The following is a 13,360-nucleotide window of genomic DNA, read 5'->3' on the forward strand; positions in this document are numbered from 1 at the left end:
GGTAATGCTTTGATTTGGATTCCTGCATTGTGCAGAGGGTTGGACTTGATGGCCTTAGAGGCCCCTTCCAACTCTACTACTCTATGATTCTAGATCTGAACAGGGAGGTTCACGACAGATGCTCTTGGAGGTCACTGATTCATAGGGTCACCATAAGTTGAAATCGACTTGAAGGCACATAACAACAACAACGAATACATAGTAAGTATGCATATTTGTGGATATATATATAAGTATATATGATATAAGTATACATATGTATAGTATACACAGTAAGATCTGAGCACAATAGCACTGTTTCCAATTCATATATATATGTGTGTGTGTGTGTGTATATATATATTTGTTATATGCCTTCAAGTCGATTACAACTTATGGTGACCCTATTAATCTTTTTTGGATATATTCATAGGGTTTTCATGGTAAGAGGTATTCAGAGGTGGTTTACCCTTGCCTTCCCCTAAGCCTACGGCACCTGGTATGCCCAGGCGGTCTCTCATCCAAGTACTAACCAGACCTGACCCTGCTTAGCTTCCGACATCAGACGAGATAAAAATTGGGAAGAGTGCTATTGCACTCAGATCCTACTTGCACAATGCAGGCTGGTCCATTAGGGCAAGCTGGGCACTGCCCTACCAAGCTCAGTCTGCCCTCAGGAAACCCTGTCCTGCCTGCCTGCTCACTTACTACCAGTCCAAAGGATGGCACTGGCTGCCAGCTTCCTCCTCCTTAGTCTCAGGGTTGCCCTGGTAGAAGTCAGCGGAGAGGAGGATGGATGCAAAACTAGGATGAGTTGGCTCCACCTGTCGTTGGCTCTGGCTCCACCTACCGTGGGCCTCCCTGTGTTCTGCCCTACCAGCCCCAATGGGCACCAGCTACCACTGTGCTTGCGGGCTTCCCATAAGCACCTGGATGGTGCTATGAGAAAAAGATACTGGACTGTTGGCCTGGTCCCGCAGGGCTCTTTTTATGTCCTTATGTACCTCTGTCCTTTCCTGCTCCAGCAGGCTCACAATGTGTATTTCTGTAAATAAACATAGCAGCATAAAAATGACATTAGTCTCCAATGCTCTTCACTCACAAGGAAACTGAGCCTGTGGAACTACCTACCACTCAGAGAAGTACGGAGATGGGTATGCTGAGAATAACATTTAAGACTGACTTGATGGGGGTTGGGGTTGGGATGGCCAGTAGATGCATGAGTGATGCAGAAACATTTGATTAAAGGGAAAGCGTATCGCACAGCTAAAACTAGCCCAGATTAATATGGTCTGAGGGTTATATCTTAACTGTGCTGTCTGCTATTTATAGCAGTGTCGCGGCTGTTGGGCTGGATTTCATTTTTAAAATAACACGAATGACTCTGTAGATCTGATTCAGCCTTCTCCAACTCTCCTGGGCTGTGCACATACAACATTTTATTCTAGAATCAATGAAGACTGAATAGTTGTTTTTTTCTCCCTAGTCCACAGACAGTCTGGATCTATTGCATATTTTTTGCCCCTGAAAGGCGTGTCCTGAGAACCTAGTTTCATTCTGAAAATAAAAGCTCATTGCAGTTTGTTTCTGAACTACTCCACGGTGTATTCATTTGAAAACTGATGGGGGTGGGGTATATATACACCTGCCCAATGACATTGTGGGTGGGAGTATACCAAGGTCACAATAACCACTATCTTCTTCATTCAACTGGAATATGCGCAGGGACGAAAAGGCATGGATAGCCTAATCAAGGGGAGGCAGTGCTGGTCCCAAAGGGCGGCCAGGTCGGGCCCTGGCAGAGGGCCCCTGAAGCCATAGAGGCCCCTGAGGGGCCTCCCAATAAGATGGGGGAGGAGTAGCACTCCTTTTCAGCGATCTGCTGCGGATCGCAGAGAGGGAGCTTCTTCCACCTGCCCGTCTCTCCTATCTTTTGAGGCTGCGCAGGCTGTGTGCGCAGGGCTACCATTAACCAAGATGGCAGCTGAGGTTTCCCTAAGGGGCTGAAGCATCCGGCGCCATCTTGATTGATGGCAGCGATGTGTGCACACAGCAGCCCACGCAGCTGCAAAACACAGGAGAGACGGAGCCAGCGAATGGGCAGGCGAAAGAAGCTCCCTCCCTGTGAGAGACAGGTAGGTGTGTGTGTGTGAGTGCGTGCGCATGTGTGTGAGTGAGTGCACATGCATGTGTGTGAGTGCGCATATGCACCAGAGCCCAGGGCAAGCTGGTGTCCAAGCCCCCCCCCCCGCATGTCTGAAGCTGGCCCTGAGGGGAGGGCTTTCAAATGCAAATCATGTAACCACACCCTCCCTTGTGGACAGCAGGATGTAGAATCAATCTAGACTGAAAGCAACATGTTGAGGATGAGCATAAACAATTCTGGATTTGGAAAAACTACGTTTATCCACTACTTGTGGGTTAATGTGTATGCAGCCTAGAACAATGCATGTGCTAAGACTTTTGCTGTGTGCAGTCTAACGTTGTCCTTTGGGCTGTAACCAAGTCTCTGTGCTTTTAGTACATGCAATTATTATTATTATTATTATTATTATTATTTCAATTTATATCCCGCCCTTTTTCCTGAAGGAACTGAAGGCTGCAAATGCATCAACAACATAACAGTTTTTAAAAAAGCATTCGAAAAATAGTTTCTGTTAAAAATATTCTAAAAACATTTAATAGGTACATACATGCCTATCCCTTTCTAGAGAGCAACTGTAGTCATTAAGATGCATCTTTTTTCATATTCTCCAAAACTAAGTCAAAATGTCAACATTCCTGGTTACAGATAATACCGAAAGTTTCATTTAAAATGTGCAAAAGTAATGAACTTGTACAGTTCACCAATAAGATATTAAATGGTTTCAAAAAGTGTATTCCTTCAAGGGGAAGTTCACAAACACAATGGAAAGCCAGTCCTCTGAGGAAAGGTTGAAGGAGCTGAGTATGGTGGGCAGTAGCTCAGTGGTGGAGCATCTGTTTTGCATGCAGAAGGTCCCAGGTTCAATTCCCAGCATCTCCAGACAGGGCTAGAAGTGAGACCCTTGCCTGGAACCTTGGAGAGCTGCTGCCAGTCAGTGAAGCCAGTACTGAGCTAGATGGACCAATGGTCTGACTTGGTAGAAAGCGCCATCTAATGTTTGGTCTGGAGAAGAGAGGGCTGAGCAGGGACATGGTGGCCCTCTTCAGGAAGGGCTCTCACACAGAACAAGTGACAAACTCAGCAAAGCCTTGTTCTCTGCTGCTCCAGAGGACATGACTAGGTTGGGTGGGTTAAAGTTGCAGGTGGGTGGATTTGGGCTGCTGTCAGGAAAAACACCTTAATATAAGACCGGTTCAACAATGGAACCAGTTACCTGGAGCAGGTGTGGGGAACCTTTGGCTCTCCAGATATTTTCTTAACTACAACTCCCATCAGTCCCAGCAGGTATGAGCAATGGCCAGGGATGATGGGAGATGTAGTTCAGAAACATTTGGAGGCCCACAGGTTCTCCACGCCTGACTAAGAGAGATGGTGGGCCCTCCCTTGCTGGAGGTCTTCAAGTGGAAGTTGAAAAGTCTTCTGCTTTGGGGGGGTGTCCTAGTGCTCGGTTTCCTGCATTGAGCATGGGATTGGAGTAGATAACCCCCCTTCTAGCTCTTTGAGTCTATGTGAAGGTGTGGCAGCTATCCAAGCTGTTAGGACTGCCTGTGTACTAGGGCTGCCTGCCTGTCTAATCCAGGTCATCTTTGGAAGGTTTAAGGCTCAGATGACTGATAGTATATGAATGAAAGCCAGCTTGCAAACAGCTTGTAGAGTAAGGTCAATTCTCTGTATGGCTCCTATCCAGAAGTTACAGGCAATTTTGTATGTCCAGTAGACCAGGATAGCATGAGGCATCCCACATCTCCAACACCTGGCTCAATTAGAGAGCAATTAAATTTATTTTACCCATATTGTCTGAGATGATGACATTTAATTATATATTATATTACTACCAATGCACCACCAAACATGGCTGGCCTTTAATGGCATAATATAAGCAAAACAGACAGGTCCATGCTCCAAAGAGCTTACAATATGAATTTCAGCAGACCATATGAATTTCAGCCCCTCTAGACTTGTGGGTTTTTTGGCCTGTGTGCTCTGCAACATATTATTGGCTCAATAATAGTACATTGGTGATGGATTTATCCTGGACCACCCACATCATTCCTCTTTATTAGTTATTTTGCAATGTTTCCCCAATGCAACTGCCTTGTTTCTGTCAAGAGGGGCACTCTTGCACTATAGCGTATCTGCCCTGAAACGTTTGCAGGCGTAAACAGTACTGAAAGTGGGATTGTGTATAACCACCCCAATGCCATCAGGAGTACAAGTCATCATGAATGCACTCTAAAAAAGGACATCTGGAGGGGCCTGGAGTCAACAAAAGGGAGGGGAGGAAAGAACGACAGAGGTCAGGACAGCAGGAGAAGCTATGCACAAGGCAGCTACACAGGATTGGGTCATTTACATTTCTGTCCACCATGGGGCCTAAGGTGACATATATATGCCTCCTAGGTGGTCTCCCACCCAGGCATTGACCAGACCTACACCTGCTTAGTTTCCGCAAGGTGGTGGCCTTGTGACTTCAGACCATATCCTGGGCCAGGTATTATAATGACCACAAATGTTTAATCAATTAAATGGGTTGATTAATTTATTTTAAAAATGTAATTGGCTAGAAAGGTCTAATTGACTAAAATCGACTAAAAGGTAGCCAGATTAACCTTGTAACAAGGCATTGTTTTTAATACAAGCGTCTTTCTCTCTCGTAAGAACACTAAGATCATCAAAGGGAGCCTTCTTGGTAGTTCCACCGCCTTCAGAAGCTCAGTGGGGTGGTGGTGGCCCAGGAGAGGGCACTCTCTATGGCAGCCCCTAAGCTGTGGATGCCCCTCCCCACAGAGGTGAATCTGGCACCTTCACTATACAGGTTTTGGCAAACACTGAAGGTGCACCTATTACCCTGGCCTTTGACACCTGAGATGTATATTTTTAGTACCCACCCTATTCTTGTGGTTGTAATTTATTCTAAACTGGTTTTAACATTGTATTTTAAATTGTTGTGACCAGCCCTTGGACCTTAGGATGAATGGTGCATAATAAATGTAATTAACAACAACAACAACAACAACATCATCATCATAATCAACAACATAAGAGCCCTGCTGTATTAGGTCAGTGGCCCATCTAATCCAGTGCTCTGTTCTCACAGTGGGCAACAGCAGGGGAAGAATAGAATAGAATAGTAGAGTTGGAAGGGGCCTTTAAGGCCATCAAGTCCAACCCCCTACTCAATGCAGGAATCCAAATCAAAGCATTCCTGACAGATGGCTGTCCAGCTGCCTCTTGAATGCCTCCAGTGTCAGAGAGTCCACTACCTCTCTAGGTAATTGGTTCCATTGTCGTATGGCTGTAACAGTTAAGAGGTTTTTCCTGATGTCCAGTCGAAATCTGGCTTCCTGCAACTTGAGCCCATTATTCCATGTCCTGCACTCTGGGACGATCGAGAAGAGATCCCGACCCTCTATGTGACAACCTTTCATGTACTTGAAGAGTGCTATCATATCTCCCCTCAGTCTTCTCTTCTCCAGCCTAAACAGGCCCAGTTATTTCACTCTCTCCTCATAGGGCTTTGTTTCCAGTCCCCTGATAATCCTTGTTACCCTCCTCTGAACCTGTTCCAGTTTATCTGCATCCTTGAAGTGCGGAGACGAGAACTGGATACAGTATTCAAGATGAGGCCTAACCAGTGCTGAACAGAGGGGAACTAGTACTTCACGCGATTTGGGAACTATACTTCTGTTAATGTAGCCTAATATGGCATTTGCCTTTTTTGCAGCCACATCACACTGTTGGCTCATATGTAGTCATCCGGGGTCTTGGGTGGTCTTAGACCCCTTACCTTTTTAGGAGCAGGGTCCCAGCAGGGTCCCTATGTCTCCAGCATCCTATGAGCCAATAATAATGAAAGGGAATAATAATGAAAGGGAAGAGTGTTTGCCACTGAGAAGAGTCTTCTAACATGCTTCCTTGTCCTTTTCTGCTGGTTGAAGCCAATGTGAGTGAAAAGAGGTGTGTCAGCCACTGAGAAGACTCTGTTCAGTAGCTAACACTCTCCCCTTTCATGATTATTGGCTCCTAGGGACGTCTGTTGTTGTGGAAGAAGGTATTAACAAGGACCTCATTCTCAACACAGCAGCAAAAGAAAGGGGGATGGCTGTGACTATCATCTAGGGACACTGCACTTCTGAATTTACCACTACACTACTGGCAACTAGTTGCCCATGGGAAGCCTGTAAGTAGGACCTGAGCTCAAGAACACTCTCCCCTTCTGAAGTTTGCAGAAACTGGAATTCAGAAGCATCCTGCCTCTGACAGTGGAGATAGAGTATAGCCATAATGGCTAGTAGCTATTCACAGCCTTATCTTCCATAAATTTGTCTAATCCTCTTTTTAAAGCCCTCTAAGCTGGCGGCCACCACTACCTCCTGAGGCAGCGAGTTCCATAGTTTAACTCTGTGGTTCCTGAAAAAAAGTGCTCCCTTTTGTCGTGAATGTTCCAGCGTTTAGCCTCACCCGACAGCCCCACTGGGTTCTGTAGTATCTCAGTCTGTGTCTGCAGTATTGAATTTCAACTTGCTTTTACATATGAAATAGTGGTGTTTTTTTTTTAAAGCATTTATATATGCCTTTTTTTATACATATGGAATTGTGTTTCTTTTCCCAACACCCTTTTTTTTTTACGGGGAAATAACGGCAAGATATTTGATGGGGAGCGATCCTTAAATGGGATCTAAATAAAGACATATTTTGAAAGATGGATAATGATAATAATAGATATTCTAATAATAACAATATAATTGTATTAATATATTAAATTATATTATACATTATATTAATATCATCATCATCATCATCACATCCTTTTTCTGCATTTTCCCTCGCTCCCACTTTGCTCTACCGCCCTCCCCGCCTTCTCTCTCTCTCTCCTCCCTTCCCGTCCCCCCCCCTCCGCCGCTTTCTCTCTCTGTACCGCAATGCCGTAGTGCGCAGGGGAGGGGAGAGGAGGAGGAGGAGGGGGCTGACTGCATTGCGCCGTCACCGTCAATAGGTGGACCCCCTCCGGGCGAAATAAAGCTGCCCAAGCCGAAGCTAGCAGCCTCTGCTGTCTGAGACCACAGCTGCCGGTAAGAGCTCTTGAAGCTTGCTCTGTAATAAACGACTCACAATCCTCACCCCCCCCCGTTGCTTTTGTTGTTGATGGGGGGAGAGATATCTTGCAAAATGGGGGTGGGTGGGTTTGGAGCAGGTGCCCTTAGCGATCTGGGCTGCAGCTTTTTTTTTTTTAAAGGTGGGTGATCGATGTTTTGCAAAAGGCAGGGCTCCCCCCCGTTTTTTTGTTTTTTGTTTGCAAAAGAGGAGAAATAACGGGCATCGGTTTGTGTTTGCAATGCAAATCGAGACGAGCTTCTTTGCAAGCTGGTTTTTCGCGCAGTTTCCAAGGGAGGCATCTCTGTCTACATCTGCCCCCCCCAAGTTGCGCAGGTGATGTTGTGGAAGTCGGGGGGGGGGGAGAGCCGGGGACCTGAGCGCGCGCTGGCTTCAGGGCGCGATCCCTAATGCAGTTAAGTCGGGAGCGTCCAGGATCCAAACGGGTTAAGACAGTCTATTAGCGTTCCGACACAACCGGACTCCAGATCGGGTTTCTGGACGCCGTTTGCCAGTTCTGCCTCTAAGGTTACTGCACTGTCATCCCCTCTCCCCGTTTTATTGTCATGTGCCCCCAGCGCCCTCCTACACACTTAGGCCCTTCTTACTATTAAAAAAACAAAAACCCTTTATTTTAGGGGAGGGGATAGAGGCAAAAATCCTCCCTCTGCCTGGATTTGACTTTATTGCCCTAACCCCAGCCAGATTATAAAATTTGCAAAATCGCCTTGAATTTTTTAAAAAATACTTTGCATTTTTGTTTTAGGGGAGGAGGGAATCAGTGAAAGAAAAGAGAAGGGGGGGCAAGCTTGCTTTGCATTTTTTCTGAATTTATTACGGTAGACATTCTACCCACCAGAGATTTCTGTTTAGCCTATGGAGGGGATCTGAAATAGCCTAGGTTGGGCCATTCAGTTTTAAAAATAACCCATGGTGGCAAAGGGTGGTGGTGATGGTGTGGGGAGCATGCCTTTCTAGCTGATTAGATCCCACATGTGGGTGGTAGGTGACCAAGACTGGTGGCAATCTCGAGATCCCCCCCTTCAAAGTATCTAAATAAATATATATTTGTGCTCAGTGACATCATGCCCTGTGCCCTGAAGTAAGAGCTGCAGAAAGAGGCAGGGATTTATTTGCATGTATAGAGGCTTCTGGAACCAGAGATGGTGGCTTATTAACTGAGATACATGTGCAACTTGGGGAAGGAAGGGTGCATGATCTGCAAAGCCTGCTTGGATACACCAGATTTCATGTCCCAAAAGTATTCTGACTCATATGCCCTTCCTCCTTTCCAACCTCCCTAAGCAGGTAGGGTAGGTTTTGCTATTATTAAAACATAAACCAGAAGTTGGTGGAATCGATTTTACACCGGTTTGGACCGCTTCTTTTTTCTGTTTTGAAAAAGAAAATGTATAGGAGCAGGAGTCAGATTTTTATTGTAGAGGCCAGAGCCCCCTTTTGTAGCAGCGCAGTGCAATTTTGCAAAAGATTTTGAAGTGGATTTTTATATCTGCTTATGTTATATTTTGGTGTATGGAAGAAAGCTGAGCTCTCCGCTCCCTTCCCCCCTGCCGGTTGAGCCTTTTAAGCACAGCCAGATTCCTGTTCAGCCATTCTAGGGAAGCTATTTCTGGCTCTTTCCATTTGTGGACACCATATTGTCCTTTCCAAAGATGAGCTTATTGGGAAATTTCGTAAGGTGGATCTGAACACCTCTCTGCTTTCATTGCTTAAGAAAGAGTAGGAAATCACAGGGTGTGGAATGGAGGAGGCTTGAGATTATACCTGTTTGGGGAGGACAGTGGGGGGAGACACAGATAATACTTGGTGAACAGGCATGGTGGAATGAAAACAGCCCTTCCCCTTAAGAGTGTTTTATTTAGGGTGGGGAAAGGGTTTTGAGAAGCCTAGGAGTCATATGAGCTTACCAGTTCCAAAACGCAAGCTTTTGGTAAGCAGGAAGATATGCAGGCATCTCTGGTTCACAGGGTCATTATGGTTAACACTGATGTCAGTGGGATGGTGCAAGGACAGAGACGGAAAAAAAGGATTCCTTTCTCAGCTAATGTCAGGACAGATTTCTGCCATCACAGACAGAAAATCCCCTTTCTGTCTGGCCTACATTCACCCTGCTGTTGCCCAGCAAAAGATCTAATGCCTAAAGGACAGGCGTAGAGGAAACCCCAGATACAATGCCTATGGGACACACGAGGCCGCCGTGTGTGTTGCATAGCTGGCGTTTGTGTTGTGTCCCTGTTGCTCATGGTGACGCTCCTGATCTCCTCCTCCTCCTCTGCCCTCTTCTCTGCAGCAGCCTCCGGTCGCAGCCGCTGCTCAGTTTTCCATCCCTTCGCTGCCGTTGAGCACAAACCGAGAGGAAGGATGGGGAAGGAGAAGACCCACATCAACATTGTTGTCATCGGACATGTGGACTCCGGCAAATCCACCACCACTGGCCATCTCATCTACAAATGTGGAGGCATCGACAAAAGGACCATTGAGAAATTTGAGAAAGAAGCCGCGGAGGTAAGGCTCACTTGCAATTTGACCTTCAAGTTTGCCCTTCTCTTTTCTGTCTGGAACAGAGTATGAGATGAAAGAAAAAGCATCCATCATCTGCTAATCATCCTCCCATGCCTAGAGTAGTCTTTGCTGTATTTTTTCTACCTTGTTTTCCTCTGCTTTCTTTTGTTCATCTGTTCCTTTTTAAATTTCATCGCAACATCTTTTCCTGGCCTGCTTTTTATTTCCCCCCCTTTCCTTTCCCATTCAGTATCTGAAGAGGATAGGTCAAAATAGGGGAAGGAGCTGATAATGGATGGCTCTGGGCCTGCAGTAAGTCAACTCCCCATCTTCCTTTGGAGTTGCTAGTTAACCACACTTGCATGTATCCTAATAATGCATAAGTGTGTTGATAACATTTGTATTCATGGTCCCAGGTCCTCTGTGGGTCTCTGTAAGTATATTCTCACTCTTTGAGTTAGATGGAACTCTTAAGATCTTCCTGTTGTTAGAATGGCTACTAAGGGTGAGTTTCCTAGTTGCAACTGACCTCTGACAATGGAGGGTGGAAGGAAACCACTGCTTTTCTGTGCCTCATGCTTGCATTGATGCGCTCCCCTTGCAAAATCACAGTCCAATAATAATAATAATAATGAATCTCAAGCCCTTAATAACAACAATAATAAATGTTCAGAACACCCCAGTTTTGTGCCAACAAAAGCAGAATTGTGAATTACGCAAATTTGCACAATGTCTTATTTTCCATAATTTATTGTGAGCTGTCTAGGCCTCCAAAGCCCCATTCCCAATCTATCTGTGGCTCCTGAGATCTCTGAACAGTTTCCCCCCCCCACTCACTTTCAAGCATATTTTTGCATCAATGAAGACCAACATTTTTTTTTAAATGAAATCTTGAGATTCTGCACCCAGTGCCACCCCTGATCATAGTCATGGAAAAGACCAGGGTATTAGGTTCAGCTCTCTTCCCAAATGCAGAATCGTCCAGGCATTGCCCTCCACTCGCTGCCTGATAAACATGCACAATAACAGACCACGGTGTGTCAAAATGGGAAGGGCTATAGCTCAGCGACAGAGCACATGCTTTGCATGCAGAATATCCTAGCTTCCATCTCTGGCATCTCCAGTTAATGCTAAAACCCTGTGAGAGCAGCTACCAGTCACTAGACAATACTGAGGCAGATGGATTCATGATCTACCTTGGTATAAGGCAGGTTCACTTTCCAGGATTATTTATTTATTCTATTATTGCATTTGAGAGCCAGCGTGGCGTAGTGGTTAAGGTGTTGGACTACGACCTGGAAGACCAGGGTTCGAATCTCCACACAGCCATGAAGCTCACTGGGTGACCTTGGGCCAGTCACTGCCTCTCAGCCGAGGAAGGCAATGGTCAACCCCCTCTGAATACTGCTTACCATGAAAACCCTATTCATAGGGTCGCCATAAGTCGGAATCAGCTTGAAGGCAGTCCATCCATCCATCCATTATTGCATTAATATCCCACCTTGACTCCCAGGAGGTCAAGGTGGCGTACAAACATGGTTCTCCCCATTTTATCCTCGCAACAACCCTGTGAGGTAGGTTAGGTTGAGAGACAATGACTGGCCCAAGGTCACCCAGTGAGCTTCATGGCCAGTTGGGGATTTGAACCCTGATCTCCCAGGTCATCATCAAACACTCTAACCATTACACCACACTGGCTGTTTGTGATTAGAGAACAAGAGCTAAAGAAATGGAAGAGCCTGCAAAATTGCTTCCCAATGTGACCTTGTTGGGATTTCCCTCTTGCTCTCGGATGTGGTGATCAGTCAGACTCTGAGCATAACACACACACACCAACTCATCTTCAGAGTCTCCTGAAAGAACAAGGACAGCCAAAGTTGTTGTTTTTTAAGTGTAAGAGCTAAGTATCACAGTCAGAAAGAACCTTCTGCCAGCTGTTGTTTCATCTCCGCCTCAGTGGTTAATTTCTGGGGAAAAGACCTGTCTGCTGTCACACTCCCTGACCTGGAAATTGTAACTGCCGTTACATTAGAATATTTGGGCTGCAGTTGCTCACTTGCGAGGGGAATGCATTCTGTACATGCTCAGAATCACTGTGTTACATGTCCAGGTACTGAAAGCTGGTCCTGGAAGCCAAGGCCTGGCAAACCTAGAAAAAGACCTGTTCCGTATCCTTAGTTCTTCCATTTTACTCTTCTTAAGAGGCATCTTGCATGGCTGTCGTGTCTTCCTTCCCAGCCAGGCTCAAGTTCCATTACCAGAAACCACCTTTCTGGAGCTAGCAAACCACAGAAGTTGTAAGATGAACAGCATCATGTGCACTTTCCCAATGGGTGATGGGCCAAATTTCATATTTAGCCTGTAGAGTCTATTGCTTCGTAAGAACCTCAGAAGAGCCTGGCTATTAGATCAGGCCAAAGGACCATCTAGTCCAGCATCCTGTTCTCACAGTGGCCAACCAGATGCCTCTGGGAAGCATCTGATCTGAAAGAATCAAGATATTTGCCACTGCCTAAGAGTTAGATGGTATTTTGCACCATTCAGAAGGCTTAAAAAACCCTCTGTCCCTGCCCAGGCAGATCACAGCCCACCTTTGACGGATAAGGATTGGGAGAGAGATGAGTGACAAGGGATGGGTGAGAATTTTGATTCAGTTCGCATTTCAAGCAGAATCTATCGAATTCACACTTTCTGAAAAAATATGAGAACTGAACATAGCCATCCTTTGAAATTCGCACTTGTCCAAATTTTGTGATGCAGTTCGCCAACCAATGTTTGCAAAAATGCATATGTTAGGGGAAAGTGTGGATAAAAATGAACATATGAGTAAAAATAACATGCACAAATGCATTATATGATGAGAAATGGCTTGCAAAAATGTGTGCATTAGTCAAAACCGCCTACAAAAATGTGTTTATTATGAGAAATTCTCACTAAAATGCTGGAGAATTTTCAGGATTTTTTTAAAAAAAATCCTCATACTGCTGCAGAAATGTGGAGAACTGAATTTAAGATTGGATAAATGAGAAAGTGAGAGAACCATAACTGACAGATATCTCCATCCCTATGAGCGACTGACAAAAGGAATAGTAGGGAAGGTGGTGCAGCGGTGATAGAACATCTGTATGAAGATAATATGATGTTTTCAGAGTTATGATTAATATATTTGTTTTGTGTGTCTAATGCCACCCCTAGTCTATCAGAAAGGACAGTGACAGGGAGCCCTCCAGATTGTGGGACTCCCAATTCCCATCAGCCTCAGCCAGCATGGCCAATGGCCAGGGATGATGGGATTCCATCCACACCATACATTGAAAGTACTCTTGCACCACTTTAACAGTCATGCCTTGCCCCAAAGAATCCTGAGAACTGTAGTTTGTTAAGGGTGCTGAGGGCTGTTAGGAAACCCCTCGCAGAGCTACAATTCCCAGCACCCTTAGCCAACTATATTTCGCAGGATTCTTTGGCGGGAAGCCATGACTGTTAAAGTGGCATAAAAGTGCTTTAAAATATGTTGTGTGGATGTAGCAACTTAGGGACCTAGGAAGTTGCCTTAGACTGAATCAGACCATTGGCTCACCTAGCTTTGTACTGTCTGCACTGACTAGCAGTGGCTCT

The 13,360-nt window shown here is 45.5% G+C and overlaps 1 protein-coding gene across 1 annotated transcript in view; it reads left to right on the forward strand.

Annotated features, from left to right (window-relative positions):
* The first annotated feature begins 7,093 nt into the window (after positions 1 to 7,093).
* Positions 7,094 to 13,360, forward strand: part of EEF1A2 (eukaryotic translation elongation factor 1 alpha 2) — a 41,527-nt gene continuing 35,260 nt past the window's right edge. Inside the window, exons 1-2 of the mRNA XM_061631007.1 lie at positions 7,094 to 7,197; positions 9,531 to 9,745. Coding sequence (XP_061486991.1) covers positions 9,602 to 9,745 — 144 coding nt within the window. The 5' untranslated portion in view covers positions 7,094 to 7,197; positions 9,531 to 9,601. The remainder of the gene's footprint in view (positions 7,198 to 9,530; positions 9,746 to 13,360) is intronic.

This window comes from Rhineura floridana, chromosome 6, assembly GCF_030035675.1.
Source record: "Rhineura floridana isolate rRhiFlo1 chromosome 6, rRhiFlo1.hap2, whole genome shotgun sequence".
Taxonomy (NCBI): domain Eukaryota; kingdom Metazoa; phylum Chordata; class Lepidosauria; order Squamata; family Rhineuridae; genus Rhineura; species Rhineura floridana.